Source organism: Ceratocystis lukuohia (genome assembly GCF_044167205.1).
Source record: "Ceratocystis lukuohia strain C4212 chromosome Unknown Supercontig1_pilon, whole genome shotgun sequence".
NCBI lineage: Eukaryota > Fungi > Ascomycota > Sordariomycetes > Microascales > Ceratocystidaceae > Ceratocystis > Ceratocystis lukuohia.
This window is the reverse complement of record NW_027263520.1, coordinates 1,972,580-1,988,360: the sequence shown is the minus strand read 5'-3', so window position 1 is coordinate 1,988,360 and position 15,781 is coordinate 1,972,580. Positions and strand designations below refer to the sequence as shown.

General features: G+C 49.5%; 5 protein-coding genes across 5 annotated transcripts; 4 read left to right on the top strand and 1 right to left on the bottom strand.

The window, feature by feature from the left end:
* Nucleotides 1-682: 682 nt before the first annotated feature.
* On the top strand, nucleotides 683-2,173 carry HOO65_010504 (F-box protein; the record flags this gene model as incomplete). Its single annotated transcript, XM_071005794.1, has 2 exons — nucleotides 683-927; nucleotides 985-2,173. 2 exons carry the CDS (start codon nucleotides 683-685, stop codon nucleotides 2,171-2,173), a joined length of 1,434 nt encoding a protein of 477 aa, XP_070862326.1.
* Nucleotides 2,174-5,234: 3,061 nt separating this feature from the next.
* HOO65_010503 (Polyadenylate-binding protein-interacting protein 7) lies at nucleotides 5,235-7,653 on the top strand (the record flags this gene model as incomplete). Its single annotated transcript, XM_071005492.1, has 3 exons — nucleotides 5,235-6,157; nucleotides 6,333-7,004; nucleotides 7,080-7,653. 3 exons carry the CDS (start codon nucleotides 5,235-5,237, stop codon nucleotides 7,651-7,653), a joined length of 2,169 nt encoding a protein of 722 aa, XP_070862325.1.
* A 1,119-nt stretch (nucleotides 7,654-8,772) lies between these two features.
* Nucleotides 8,773-10,034, top strand: HOO65_010502 (Golgi apparatus membrane protein tvp38; the record flags this gene model as incomplete). The annotated part of the gene is made up of 2 exons (XM_071005898.1): nucleotides 8,773-9,581; nucleotides 9,665-10,034. 2 exons carry the CDS (start codon nucleotides 8,773-8,775, stop codon nucleotides 10,032-10,034), a joined length of 1,179 nt encoding a protein of 392 aa, XP_070862324.1.
* Nucleotides 10,035-10,294: 260 nt separating this feature from the next.
* Nucleotides 10,295-11,926, bottom strand: HOO65_010501 (Proline iminopeptidase; the record flags this gene model as incomplete). Its single annotated transcript, XM_071005727.1, has 3 exons — nucleotides 10,295-11,640; nucleotides 11,694-11,774; nucleotides 11,887-11,926. 3 exons carry the CDS (start codon nucleotides 11,924-11,926, stop codon nucleotides 10,295-10,297), a joined length of 1,467 nt encoding a protein of 488 aa, XP_070862323.1.
* A 1,429-nt stretch (nucleotides 11,927-13,355) lies between these two features.
* HOO65_010500 (uncharacterized protein) lies at nucleotides 13,356-14,753 on the top strand (the record flags this gene model as incomplete). The annotated part of the gene is made up of 1 exon (XM_070999733.1): nucleotides 13,356-14,753. One exon carries the CDS (start codon nucleotides 13,356-13,358, stop codon nucleotides 14,751-14,753), a length of 1,398 nt encoding a protein of 465 aa, XP_070862322.1.
* Between the last annotated feature and the right edge of the window lie 1,028 nt (nucleotides 14,754-15,781).

Genomic DNA, 15,781 nt, shown 5'->3' with positions numbered 1-15,781 from the left:
GGCAAGTTAGTGGTGGTGCAATTATGCAGCAGGAGCTTCTGCTTGCTTAGGTTTGGGCTTGCCTGTAACTGGCAAACCCCTAATAGCACAAACCGCCACAAAAATCTGTACATTATCACCTGCCTCTGGGCCACACGAAACAGTAGCTATTTGCTAGCAAATATCTGGGAATGGGACCCTGACAATACGCATAAAGAAGACGAAAGAGCTCGCAGAACTCTGGCATATGTGGCAAATAGCCTGCTTGACTTTTGTTGGCTGGAAGCCAGTTGCCTAAGCCAGGTTGGTCTACATTCCATAGCCTATTGGCTTTGGTATGTCCATCACTATGCCCAGGCTCCAGAGCCTCTCTACTTGGCACACGGCTATTCTCTTGCCAGTTCGCCGACCAGCCAATCATGCTTGCCAACAAGCCTTGTACTAGCTTGCTGTAGGGACCCACTCTGCACGCCAAAGCAAAAAGAGAGGAAAAAAAGAAAAAGAAAAAAAAAACGCCTACTTGACAGTCTGGGCCTTGCTAAGATGATAAAGGGCTTTGGAAAGTCACACTAAGTGCGCTGTTCTTCGCATCGTCTAGCAGTCTGGCACACTGTAAGCTTGTATCATCATCCCTCTGTCATACTCACTCTTCTTTAGAGACCAACATCGCTACCTAGAAAAGTCCTGCCATACCGTCATCATCATGACAGCAGCAAGTGGCTCTATCCCAACGCATCCACTTGGGGTCAAGCCTCTAGGAAACCTCTACCTATCGTCGTCCCCAAACGCCAGACAGAATGCGGGCTCCTTTCAAGCACTGGCCGACGAAGCCTTGATGGTGTTTTTAGAGTACCTAGACTCCAAGACGCTGGCTAGCCTTGGCGCAACATGCCAGTTTCTTTTTGCCTTCTGTAATTCAGATGATCTATGGAAGCAGTTATTTTTACAGTAGGCCTTCTAATTCCGTAAGCCCTCTGCGTAGTCTGAAATACTAACTAGCTCTAGATCACCCCACCATACGACTTCGCATCCGGATTGGATTGGGACTTGGAGAGCACTATTGAGAAGGCGATCTGAGGGCTTCACAGCACAACGCCTGCCTGACTGTAGCAATGTTTTTTCAGACGCCCTACACCGCCCGTTCTTGTGCAGTCACATAGACTTGGCCAAATTTGCGTCGACCATCCCCGCGCGAAATCAAATAGTCCGTATGGAAACATTGCCGTACACAGAGTTTGCGGAACAATGGGGAGAAAAGCCTTTCGTGCTTACCAACTACACTAGACATTGGCCGGCCATGAAGGAGTGGACAATTGACTCATTGTTGGCAAAGTATGGCGATGTTGTGTTTAGAGCTGAGTGCGTTGACTGGGACTTTAAAAGCTATGTGCGCTACATGAGAAACACCCAAGACGAAAGCCCGTTGTATCTCTTCGATAAAAGGTTTGCCGAAAAGATGAACGTTACTGTAGGCACAGATCCCAGCAACATGTACAGCAAACCCGAAGTTTTTGGCCCCGACCTATTCGAGGTTTTGGGTGACGAGCGACCGGCTCACAGATGGCTCATCATCGGGCCTGCACGTAGTGGTTCAACCTTCCACAAAGATCCCAATGCCACAAGCGCCTGGAATGCCGTAGTGCAGGGATCCAAGTACTGGATCATGTTCCCACCGAACGTGCAAGTTCCGGGTGTATACGTATCAGAGGACAGCAGCGAAGTGACGAGCCCGCTTAGCATTGCCGAGTGGCTACTTGAATTTCACGCCGAGGCGCGGCAGATGCCCGAATGTGTCGAGGGTATCTGCTATGCTGGCGAGATCCTTCATGTGCCCAGTGGCTGGTGGCATCTAGTCGTCAATCTCGAGGATGGCATTGCACTCACGCAAAACTTTGTGCCGCGCACCAAAAATCTGCATCATCTTGTCGAAGCTCTGTTTTTCCTCAAGGACAAGGCAGATCAAGTCAGTGGCTTCAAAGACGATGTTGTTAATCCATACGACTTGTTTGTAGAGCGCCTTGGGGCAAGTTTCCCAGAAATGCTCCAGGAGGGGATGCAGCTTTATGAGAAGAAGTTAGCAGGAAAAAAGCGGAAGTGGGATGAAGCGATCGCGGCAAAGACCGAGGAAGAAAAAGCGTCTGGTTTCAGTTTCAAGTTTGGAATTGACGAATCTTCAGAGGAAGAGGATAACTAAAAGGGGATTAGGTACATATGAGCAAAAGGGGCCATGGAACTCCAATGAGAAGATAGCTTGGAGTAACTACGATACTTTAATCACTATCCGTAGTAGCCATGTATTTACGCATGCGATGTGGAGTAGAACATGCTAGATTAGGGGTTCCAATAGCACCAAATCCGCCAGTGGTTCGTTTAAGATCTGGCCAGACTGACAATAGTGCGATTGTCCTGAAGTAATAGCTAGATGGCGGGCTGACTATAGACACTAAATACAGACATCTACACTTCAGTAGCATGTCTTGATGCATGGGTTCACGTGTGCATGTGTGTACGTATATGGCGTGTGCAGCGTGATATGTCTGATGTACTTACATTGTGCAGAGTAGCACGTGCTGCGCTGAGGCGAAGCCGCTGTTCCAGGGCCATAGGAATTCTATGTAGTAAGATGAGCCTCAAGGGAGAGACAAGGCACATCTACAAGGGGAAGAAAGGGACCAGCCCAACTTACTTCCCGTTAGTTTTCTCCCTGTATCTAGCAGTGCAAAAGCAAGCCCAGACAAGGTCTCTGGAAGACCAAGGGCAAGAGAGACGGCCGAATAGGGCTATCTTTGACGTCGTAGAGCCTGGGTCACCAAACGCCTGCCCTTCATGATACCCGCTGGGGCAGCAGATGTTCTTTTCCCATCGTTCGTATAGAAGCAGGATAAACTTATACAGGACGAAAAAGGAAAAAAGACCCATTGTTGTGCTGAAGGATCATGTAGACTACTAGGGAGAACAAAAGCCATGAGGCCCAAGGCCAGATAAAGCAGGATGTCCGGTTTGCTTTGGGTGAGTGGAAAAGCGAAAAGAAAAAAAACAACAAAGCACCGACAAGAACACGAAAGAGTCTGTCAGCACAATGCAGTGCATTAACTCGGTCAGGACGGGCTTGGTGCGCTGTACCCAGCTTAGCAATAACGGCGGGGCAGAAGCGTTCGGGAGATTAGTTGGAGGGGATTATGACAAAGGCTAATCGATTAATTTGGGATAGACGATGAAGAAAGAACATGAGCAAGAGCTGAAAAGCATGAGAAGCAGGGTGTCAAGCAAAAATAGCAACCTAGCGCCTGCCATGATGACACACATCTATAAGCTCCGTATGAGCAGACCGTCTCCAGAGGCATATTGTCAACCCCGTAGCCCCACTGGCTCAGACAAAGTGACGAGCACTCGAGCCAAGGAGTGGCCCAGCCAAAGCCAGCCCAGAGCCAGCGAGCCAACAGGCGAGAGCCAGCGGCCAACGCCAATGCCGGTCAACGCCATACGGTGCAGGGGGTAACAAGTGACTTATTCTAACAATAGAGAGACGTGGCAGGACCATGTACCTTAGCAGCACGAAGTAGACAGTCTGAACTTTTTTGACACTGTGCACATATCAAACATGAAGGGAACAGGAAGTTGACGTCCTGTAGAACCTTTGCCTACCAGCCTTGAGTAGTGCTCGCAGAAGAAAGAAGCCACGGCTCTCTAGGCTCTCCAGTCTCTTTAGACCGCTAGATCGCTCTTCGTCGGGCCTTTGTATTGATTGACACAATTCTTGACTTGCCGTTCCAGCACTCCATACATGGTGCAGAGCCAGTACGCTGTGTGCATTGTATCGGTGACTTTGTGGCTTCATGAGAGCCAAAACTCGGGTAATGCGGCAGCTGAGTGGTTATTCATGTAGTATGAGCGAAAAGTATTGGCGACGTCAGGCATTTGTGTTTGGTTACTGTGGCTCATGATGATCTAGCGGCCAGACAAAGCGTTTGTCAGCACAGCAACAGCACAGCATGGCAGAGATCTGGCTACTTGGCAGGCTGTAGGCCTCTCTAAATCCCAGGACGTTTAACCCTATACATACACGCACACAATCGTTTTTCTCTCGGCTACGTTTCCCTGTCTTTGTACTTTGCTTGTTGTGGCAGTTGCCTTCAAACAGAAAAGGGAGACAGGCTCTGTAGACCCTCTGCATTTCGTCGTTAGGGTCTAACTCAAGACCCTGATTCCTCCCCTTCTTTCATTCTTGCTTTCCCTTTGCTTTCCCTTTGCTTTGCTCCAGGCAATTCTTAACCTATGTCTTTTCTTTTCGCCTTTTCGTGCCATTACTTCCTCTTTTATCTATTCATAAAATCCCTCTCTTTTTCTTCTCTCCTTTTTTGCTCTGTGTTGGCGCCCTTTGGGAACTAACAACTAGCTTGCCTTTTTTCCAGGCTTCTTTAGAGTCTTTTGCACAGACACAGGGCGCATCGCACTGCAACAAGCCGTTGAGCTCAGTAAGTATAGCATAACCCCATCCACTAATAACAATCCCTTCTATTCCTCCACCAGCTTAAGCCTTAAAGCTTGGCTGGAGCTTTACTTCAGAGTCAGCCTGAGGCCTCAAGGCTTGTCTCACCTTGTGATCCATCTTCCCTGTTTGGGGCTCGTGCTTCACTTGCTTCTACTTATGTTCTTTGTTGTCTTCCTTTCTTTTAATCTGCCCCTGTTCATCATCGTCGTCCCGTCAGTTGGCTCTTCTTTTTGCTTTGTTCAATGAGCACTGTACACTATTTGCATTGATTGACTTTGGCCCTTATCTCCCTTCCTCATCCTTCACTCCTAAGCTTTAACCTCATTGTGTCCTACTTTAGCTTTGTGATCTCCCGTTGTTTTTTCTTTTCTTTTCTTGCCTTTGTTGCAGCTGTATACCCTTCCTTTCCCTCGCTGTCCTTTTAATTTGCTGTTCTGTTCCGTGCTACAGCTTTCTAAGCATTTTGTTTGTTCTTTAACTCGACTTGCCCCTAATCTCTTGTTCTCCTCTCTTCTTCCTCCTCCTCCTCCTCCCCTTCCACTTCAATCCCCGGCTTTGCTGTCGTTTCGTGTTCCTCTCTTTGGCTCGTAGCATGCATCTTTCCCGTCACCGACATTTCTATCCTAATTCCCTTCGTTGAGCCTGCTTGCCTTATCTGTCTTATATATCCTTCGCGACGCGACCCTTACTATCACACTTAGTACCCTCCTTTTTCTTATCCCTCTGTCTCTCTGTCTCTCTTCATGCACTCCATTTGCCAATAATGGTTTCCGACGAACACTATGAGCAGTGCCTCCCAATCCTACGCGACCCTGAGCTCCAAGATGAGGATAAGACCGACAAGATCGAAGAGCTGTTTCGCAGAGAAACATCCCTTGACGGCTCAGCACTAGAAAATGCTATCCTAGACGTCTTATGGCGACATCGAGAAGGCTCGGCTTCAACTTCGCCGCCGCCAATTCGCCACACTATCTTGCGCCGTCCTTCCCCAGCTTCGTGGCGTGGAAACTCGACACCGCTCTGCGGATCGCCCCGTCTCGGTGTTAGTCCGCTTGCCCTTCCTAGCTATATTTCCACCAGCTTCCCGCGCAGTGCGCGGTCCGTCAATGTTTCTCCTTTCTCGTCTCCCCGGCCCTCGCCTCGCTTGGCCTTTTCAACGCCTGTTATTCCTAATAGCCCAAGCCTAAATGCCTACGAATTCGCCAACGACTCGGCCCCCTCAACCGAAACCTTCAATGAATACCAGACTGAGAACGTCGAATGGCTGGTCGCTGATGATGCCGTCAGTCTCAGTTCGTCCGTCGGTACCACCAACAGCCTGCTAAATGCTTCTGCTCCGGAGTTCTCATCACTTGCCTCGCAGCAAAACAACATGACGCCCTATGACATGTTGCGATCCATTTTGGGCCAGTCGCGAACGGACGAGGAGATCGAGTCTGCCCTCGCCTCCCACGGCTATGATCTCAGTGCTACTGTGGTCTCTATTATGGAATCTCAGGCCTCTGCTGTCGATAGCTCTGACGAGCCTCGTACTGTACTTGTTGGTAGAGCCATCAACTCGGAGCATCGCCCGTCAACACCAAACAACCAAAAATCCGGCGTTATCTGCAAGTTCTTTCTGTCAACCGGCCAGTGTTTGCGCGCTGATTGCCGTTTTAGTCATGATCTCAGCAACCATTTATGCAAGTAAGTTTTTTTTTCCTTTTTTCTTTTTTTTGGTGTGTGTGCATGTGTGTTTGTTGTTCTTTATTTTCCCCATTATTCGTTCTCTATTATCCTGTTTTGGCCTCCCATCTATTCGGCACTTTTGTTGCATCGCATCAATCAAGCTATTCGTCCAACCTAACTATTTTTCTTGCAGATACTGGGTTGTTGGCAATTGCCTTGCTGGCGACACATGCATCTTTTCGCATGACCCGGCCCAACTCATGAGCCGCCTGACCCTGGATGGAAACAACACACCGCCTACGGCGGCCAACACAAAGGGACAGGGGGGCTCCATCACCATTCAGGACTTTAGCTCCTTCCCATCGCTCCAGCCAGGTACCCCTGACAGCATGGCAAGTGGAAACGGATACCGTCGTTCATTCACTCCTCCTGCCAGCCTGCGCCACATCCATGGCTCAGATTCTCCTCGTAACCGGTCCCGCCCCGGTAGTAGACACCAACAGCCCAAAGAGCAAGCCCCTGCTTTAGACGACACCGAAGCCTTTCCTAGTCTGGGCGCTAGTGTTAAACAAAGCAAGAAACCCATCACCAAGAGGCCTGGAAACAAGGATGGTTACACACCCAGCCTTCTTGCCGATGTTGTCAAGATGGCACCCTCACCCGCCCCCTCCCCTCGCCCGGAAAAGAAAACCCAGGCTCGCATAGCCGTCCAGGGCAGCCGTGAAAATAGCGCTGCGGCCCAGGCCATTGCGGCCCCCAGACATATACCATGGCTTGAAACCGGCGATCGTGCAAACAAGGCGTACCTCAAGGCTCGTCAGGAAGCCATCAAACACGGCGGCCTGCGCAACAAATTCCTCCAGAGGTAAGTGCATTGTCCCTATTCTGCGGTCTAATCTATTCCTCTTGGACTCTGGGCTTGGCTGACAGTACTTTCTAGTGCTGCACAGGCGTGGAACCGTAACGATGCTCGTGCTGCAAAAGCACTGAGTCTTCGTGGCCAAAGTGAGAATGAACTGATGAAAAAGGCCCATCGTGAGGCTGCTCGTGAGCTTTACGAAGAGCGCAATAAGAGCCTAACTATGTCCTCGGAAATTTACGTTGACCTACATGGCCTGCATGCCGATGAGGCTGTCAGCTATCTTGAAGACATCCTGCTTGAGAGCGTCAATGAGTCTCGTCCTATTTATGCTATCACTGGCACTGGCCATCACAGCAAGAACGGCAAAGACAAGGTTGGCAAAGCCATACGCGCGTTTTTGAACGAGTGGCGCTATGCCTTCCGTGAATTTTCTGTTCCTGGCGATCGCAACAACACGGGCGGCATCCTCGGCATTGATGCACGCAGTTGGGATAAGACGCTGAGCCGCGAAAATGCATCTAGCGTCTTGGATAGGGCTAAATCACAGTCTGATATCCTAAGTCAAGGAGTCGAAATTGGGGAGGGCAACGTGCGCATGCTTGTGCGAGCCGAGTCCCCCCGTGGCCCTACTAAGGCGACCCAGTGTGCTTAAGTCATTATCCTCGCCCACTCTAGATCTCTTCTTAGGCTACTGTCTCTGATGAGCAGGTTTCAAACTACACATATCAGTGATAGCTTGTTAGTAAGGCCTGCCTCTTTTTTGTTTTGCAACGTCTCTTCTCTTTCTAGACATGGTTGTTTTTATTTCCCTCTCTCCCTTTGCGCGAGTTTGTCTCTTATATTTTCCTCTTTTCACGAGGCACATTTGTTTGTGTGTTCAACTACCGTGTCTGATGCATGACCTTTGTTTTAAGTTCTCTTCTGCAAGTCTACTCCCTCTATTTCATTCCTCAGGAGCTGGTTCTACTATCTGTTACTCGAAAATGAGGAACTGAGAAAATAGCCTCGGCACGACGGTACACATATTGTGGCAGAGCGGGATGATGTTGGTCGAGTAAAGTTTATCGTTGATGTTTGTCTCGACTATATGCTGGTCTTGGACTGTTGATGCCTTCGACAAAGGAACCTGTTAACCTCATCACCGACTTTAGCCCAGTGGCATTATATAAGCCCAGAAACCAAATTATCCGCCCGCGAAAAAAAAAATTGTAGTTCAAAGAAAAAAACCATTACTAAACTATTATCTGTGTCCTAACTAATCGAACTGTGATGCGATGTTAAGGCTCGGCTCGTATAAAAAGCCTGTGGCGCTGGTTTCATGATTCTTATGCTAAACCCTGGTAGGACATTCTAACCCTTGCAGTACTTGGAGTCTACAGTAGACAATTAAGAGTAACTAACTTGCAGCGGGTTGTTTGAGGCTCAGCTAAATGCTGTATTGCTTTAAAGCCTTCAATTCGCTGTTGTTAATCAGCCGTCTTGCTTCCTCCTTTTTGCCCCCAATATTTTTTTTGTCTTGCTTCTGGCCGCTGTTGATTCCCTCATACTGTTGGTGTCCTATTTTACCTCCCTCAAACTAGCTTCACGTGTCCTCCAACAAGATTGTCTCTATAACATCACCGCCTTGTACTTCTCATCCTCGACCTTTATTTCTCGAGTCGATTGTTCTAAACGTCTAGTCCGCCCATAGTTTATCCAAGCTTAGTTTCCTCACCCGTTCTCTCCTTTCAGATCCACTCGTCTCGACACTGAACTCCACCTGATACCCGAAATGCCGGCCGACTACGAAACTACGGCTCGCGCACTGTCGCTTTCGCCACGACTCTCTCCACCACATACCCCCTACTCATCTAGCAGCTCACCGGCTCCACCGTGGATACGTCCGCGAAATAGCACATCCGGGTCTCCCGGCGCCATTCGGCTCGGGCAGCCGCCTCTACGCAGCAGCGATAACAGTAGTGGCTTCCACAGTGAACCGATGACACTTTTTGAGCGGGCTATGGCGTTATTCGAGCAGGCACGCCAACAGGCCTTGACGACATATCGTATGGCATTACGGCGTTTCCTGGCTCTCGATCCGCTACAACGCGTGATGGTGGCGGTGGGCGGTGTGGTGGCACTGTGTTTTGCGTTGGTGATGCTGGTGTACTGGCATCGCATAATTGCAGGGCTGATCCCCGTGGTCAAGAAATGGCGCGATGTCCGCGGCGGCTGGGTAGTCATGTGGTTCATCGTATTCATGACCTCATTCCCGCCTATCATCGGGTATAGCACTGCGTCAACGGTGGCCGGTTTTGTGTACGGATTTCCAGGGGCATGGCCGATTGTTGCGAGTGCGTGCGTGGTTGGCTCGTCTATGTCGTTTTTGACCAGCAGAACTATCTTCAGCGGCTATGTCCACCGGCTCGTCGGCCAGGACCCGAGATTCGTTGCGTTGGGCCAGGTGTTGAGACGCGATGGGCTGCTGATGTTAACCATGATTCGTTTCTGCCCGCTACCATTCAGTTTGTCTAATGGGTTCCTTGCTACTATTCCCACCATTACGCCTACGGCTTTTGTCATTTCCACAGCGCTTTCCACGTAAGTCATGGCCATGTGTTTCTTTTTTTTTTTTTTTTTTTTTTTTCTTTGGGGCTTGACCAAAAACTAACTTTTTCACCTAGACCTAAGCTCCTCGTGCACGTCTGGCTGGCTAGCAAGCTTGCCCTCCTGGCTGAAAACGGGGACTCTATGTCGTTTGGCGAAAAGCTCGTTAACTACCTGAGCATGGGTATTGCGGGTGTCATTGGAATTACTGTGACCGTTCTCATTTACAGACGGACAATGTCCAGAGCCGCTGAAATTGTCCGTAGTGGGAACGCTGGGGAAGAGTATATTGAGGATATCGAACAAGGCCTTATAGAAAACGAGCAAACCAATGTTCTCGCCGATGAGGATGCCCTCTCCCTTTGGGGCGCAGATGACGAAGAAGATGCATACAGAGACAGAGCATATGATGAAATCATGGGAAAACCTGGGGGCTTGTTGAGTTAAAGGAGGAATCATTTGTTTTAGACTGACCATCAAGCTCACGTTGGCGACTAGGCCAGAGCAACTGCAACTACAGAACTGTAACATTTACGTATTTCCACTCAAGAATCATCTTTGCCGAGCTGCACGAACAAGACTCTACAGGGCCACTTCATCATTGACAGCAGGATGCGAAACCGCATATAGAAATATACTGCGATTCTTGAGAGTAAGGCTAGAAGGCATGCATTTTTGGCGCACACAAGGCAAAAGACCCTAGCCTGCTAGTCGAGAGTCGACATGCGCAGCTGCTGTAGTGCATCAATGATGACATCAGCCTTGGCCCGCAGGCCGTTGTGATATGCAGCGTTGGTCTCATACACCAGACATGAGCCGACATTTTTCGCCGTGTTGCGGGCTAATGCTGAGTCGACGTAGAGGTCATCAACATAGCTAGCGGCATAGATTGGTACCGTATTATTGGCTAGTCTTTTTAGATCGTATAGGTGCGGCCATTGCGAATAGGTAGCTAGTTCTTCGGCAACGTTGAATAGAGATTTCATGTCAGGAGTGGTATCAAAGTGGGACGGGAACATCATCTCCGCTGAGAAGTAGGGAGGGTCAGAGGCACTGAAGGCGGATATGGAATTGCTCTTGAGCCATGAAAACTGGCGGATCTCTGAGCCAACACGGTAAGCTGCCCAGTTGGATACTGACCCTGGCCCGTCGCAGTAGATAGCTTCGTGGAGAATGGCGTAGATGATGTTTAGGTCGAACTGGGTCTCCCGTTCAATAGTAGACAAGGACGGTTTAGAGATAAAGCCGAAGACTTCGAGATCTTGGAATGTTCTCGTGATAATGCCATGGACCTTGTCAATACCGCCGTGCTGGCCGAACGAAATACCTAGAGTGAGGAAGCGGCTGACAGTCAAGTTCCCACCTTCGGGCAATGCAACCCCGCCTTGCTTTTCAAGAAAGCTGCATATTTGGTGTACCTTGCTTGCATCACCGGGAAACTTCTTGTAGAAGGCTTGGTTGCGGTCGATTGCTCGCAGAAAGGTTGCCTTGTAGACTGCGTCTGGGGACTCACCGATTGGCGCAAGGCCACCAGTCAGAAACACTTCACGTAGAGATTTGGGATAAGCTGACAAGTATGTCATGCTGACGAAGCCGCCAAAGGACTGGCCAAAGATTGACCATTGTGCCTTCTCGCCCTTGGGCACGCCTGCAAATAAATATTGTCGTATGGCTTCTAGATCACGCACAATGTTATCCTGGCGAAAAAGACGCAGGTATGCAGCCTTTTCGGCATCGTCTTTGCCTTGCAACGTCTCATAGGAAAGGGGAGTACTGAGCCCAGTGCCTCGGTAGTCAAGGAATAGACAGCGGTATTCTGTCATGCGAGTAACAATGGGGTGTGTCAGCGGGCTAGGGCAGCCAAAGCCAGGGCCGCCTTCGAGATACACAATCCATGGCTTGGGGCTGTTGAGGGGTGCGTCCTTGGCGGAGGTTTCTGCTACGGGCTTGTCACATTGGACTGCTGCCCGAGCAAACAATGTGATAGTATCGCCGGAGTTGGATGCGTAGTCTAGTGGAACCTTGAAGGACAGTTCAGAGACCACAATGCGGCCTTAAAAATGGGGCATCAGCAGATGGAGGTCAAGGGATAATGAGAGAACTCACCTGTCCTATATGTTGTTATCTCATCGCTGGGGATAGCAGCTGGGATATGGTAATCGATGAGCCCTGGGGCTGGACTGAGAGCTAGGGGGTATTTGGATTGTCAACACGGCGGGCCAAAGAGAAAGTATTTACTTCAAGAGAGCTCCTTGAGCCTATTAGGCCGCCCTGATGTTGCTTCACATATGAGACATACCAGAGGCCATAGCTTGAAATGGGGTTCTTATAAGGGTCATGGAGGAGAGAAGATCTTTTAGCCCAACGGACAGAAAGTCGTGCAAGTAACGGCAGGTTAATGGTGTGAGCTTGGTCGTCCCACAAGATGACTAGAAGTCTATAATGACGCAATTGCGGTGCTGAGGCAGCGAAAAACGTGTAGTGTTCGAAGAGTGAGGGTGATAGCTAAGGCGGTTTTGGGGTATTCGGCCCCACTTTTATACATGCAACAAGAAGACAAGGAGCCGTGAGCTTGGGGATTGAAAGTACACTGTATTTATAGCGTCCGTAGGACAGAAGAAGTACGCTGAAATAGCTAGTGAGACCTAGATTTCAGTGCAGTATACAGTGTGCCGCACGGGGTCAATTAAATGGTAATATGTGGTGGGGCAGATTGGGTTAGTAATCCTCAGACGACCCACTAAATCTCTAGCATTAAAACTTTGCTTTGTCTCTTGTAATTTTGTCTATTTCTTCTTTTCTTTTCTCTTCTTCTCGTGTTATCACTGTTAAGCTCAGCTTCCTCATCCACAAGTCGCAAATGCCACCGCAGCAGCGTGGGCGCCGAAATAGGCGATGAATGTAACCAGAAGTACGCAAACACTTATTGAAGCGTTCAGTGCGCTTGCAAGCGAGGTTCAAAACTTGACGGATCGCAAGACCATTTTGGAGCACAAGCTGCGCTTTGCCCATGAACAGGTAAGAGAATGGAAAATCCAAGCACTTTTCCCTCCTCTTTCCCCCTTCTTTCTCTTCCCAGCCCTCCCTCTTCATGATGAACAAAAAATTTAGCTCTAGATCAAGAGCCGCCTTCTGGCGTCGAGGATCGACAAAAATTTACCACTGTCTGATTTATTGGGATCCCTTCTCTTTTGCTTCCACATCTCCTCTGTATCAGGACTATCCATCGGCTAACACAGAAACCCGCCGGTTTTTTCTGCCCTCTAGTTCCAGTATCTTGCCGATAAATATGCGCCTGCAGCTCCAGAAATTTCTGAAGCCATTTCAAAGCTCCAGTTACCAGCCACCTATATTGACCATCCATCAGTAAAAGACGCCTCTGTTCCTCTTCCTAGACGTAACGGGGGCACCTTGAACGCTTCGCACCAAATTGCTCTCTTGATTCGTGACGGTCGACGTGCTGCCTCACAGTTGGCTGTCTCGTTGCCTACCTCCCCTTCGCCTACAGATAGCCACACACATTCACATGCTCATGCTCATGCTCATGCCCCTGTCCATAAATCCGTCTCTGCCACTGCACATGCCCTTACCCACTCAGCATCACTCTCATCTAGCAAAGAGACCACAGCCCACTTGCAACCAACTGTGACTTCAATGTCGACCGTACTTGAACAAGACTTTACGGTAGTAGGGAAGAAAGGCCAACTAGAATGCCCCTTTTCAGCCCCCCGGTCCGTGAGACAACCACCGGCGATGACCTCCAACACTATGGAGTCGCCCTCACATGGTGATAAGCAAGAAAAAGAATCAGGCCATAGTGAAGTGATTAAACAGGACAATGGCCATGAAAAACATGGTCACCAAGATCCGATATGTGCTTCAATGGTGGCTGAGGAAAGCAAGTCCCATGAAGACCCTTCGGCTACATGCCCCATCCGCTATTTAGACAAGCACACGCCAGAAGAGATTGCCCAGTACGTAGAGAAGCACAAACATCAAATCCCGCGAAGCCATGAAATTTGCGTGCGGCGCTATCAGCAAAGCGACGAGCAAGTCCGAAAGCTGGATGCCAAGTACGGCAACTTGGTGAGTATGATCGAGGGGCTTAGTCAGCTCCATAAGCCTATGCTCGCATCCGAGGAAGCTGCGCTTGAAGAACTCCGTACTCAGGAGAAACGACTGCGTGAAGGGGTGGGCGAGAATGGCGATGGTGATAGTATTGGTCACGGTGATGCTGTGGTAGGTGGTGGGGATGTTAAGTCCAAGACTCAACGTGTGGAGCAGTGGGCCCAGGCTGTTGGCCAGTCGATTGGCACTAATGCGGACACTGACCCCAACGCTATCATTGTCGACGATGAGGATGGGGATCGGGGCCGAGTTTCATCTCTCTCCGACCAGCCTATTTTGAAGGACGTTCGTGTGGGGGAGTCTCCAAGCCGGCCATGGGGCATACCAGTGCCTATGCCTGAAGGGCCGCCTGTCGAATATGGGGATATAGCTAGCAATCAGTCTAGTCTGCCTGCGCCAGCTAACCCGGCAGCAACAACTTGCCATGTTGGTGATGCAGGATTCAAGCACGCAGAGGCAACCCCAATTACGCGTAAACGCGACAAGCCCAAAGCGGGCGTATATTCGTCGGATCTTAGGGCACAAGCAGAGCCAAGTTTAAAGGGCGGGATGCGGAAATGTCCCTTTGATCATGCGAAACTTGCCGCCATGGGCATTAGCCGACCACCAATGACAGCGGCAGCAGCGGCGGAAGCAAAACTGCCTCCACCTACACCACAACCGGAGATGCGGCCAAGCTGTCAGGCTCGATATGCACCGCCACCGCCACCGCCACCACCACTGGAAACCCCAGAAGTAACGACATCCCCGACATTGCCGACATCTCAAGCCAAGTATGATTCTAAGGCCCCAGCTTCAGATGCCTCACATCGACCAGAACAGAAACCACAGCAGCAACCACAACAGCAACCACAACAGCCACCACACCAGGCACCGAATTTTTCCCAACTTCCAGCAAATGCAAATATATTTGTGCCGCCCATAGGCACTAAAGAATCACCGCAGATGGTGTTTAATGGTCCAGTTTTTATTGGGTATTCGGTCGAGGATGCGGTACGGCTTATACGACAGTTTCAGATGGGTGCTCAGCAGCCGTGATGTACGAGCCACGGAGCAATGTCTATTTATTTATCTTCACTATTTTCCCCCCATATATTACCCTCACACTCTCCTCCTTGTATATATTTGGAGTGCTCATTTCACTTCTCTTTGGCCATCTTTTTTTTTTCATACATATTTATATTTATTAACCACATTTATGGTCTGCCTGATGTTCAGAGTCAATTTCAGTACTGGCGGCAGCAATGCAATGCTTGCACCCTCCCTTGGAGAGTAGAGGGGATAATTCGAGCTGAAATGCTCAATATTGACTCATGTGAATTCAGTCTCGGTAGCGCTGTATACACCATGCGGCGGTGTGCGTATGCCCGGAACAGCATAGACTTGAGCAAGACCGAGACATAGACGGGGTCTTGTAGGGGTTTTTTTTCTTTGCAAAGAGGAGTACGAAACCAAGGACATTAATTTAAAAAAGAAACAAACGGCATACGGGATAGGACATGGAAGTGGGGAGGAAGGCGAGGGGGAGCCAGGAAGACGCAAAGGATGAGAAGGGCAGGGAATAAAACGAACACACGCACAGCGTAACACATAATACAGTGAAACTAAGCACTCTGCCCGGCGCCCGCAAGTAAATTCAGAGCGCAATGCTACTACGGCTTAGCGTATATAGACGTTGTTTGCAAGTATGCTGCATATTCTGTGCCCAGATGTCCTACACCAGCCAGCTAGCACGTACAAAGGAAAAACAAAAAGCAATACATGCCACGAAGGGCGGAGTGCAGAATGTAGATGGCGACACACATGGCTAGACAACGTAAGACAAAGACATAAGAAATGAGCATGGTCAAGAAAGTAAAACAATACTATTGTGTGCCGTAATGCCGTGGTGCCTTGGTGTCTTATCTCGGCTGCGTATAAGTCTAACCCTAGGGCAACCCTAACAACTGAAGACGTCACAATCAGTTACAGAGGGACAAGAGGGTTTTTGGCATTTTGCAACTGCCATTACTGACATTCGGCTAGTGACGACATATTGTCTGATAGAACGTCAGTAGCACTTGTTT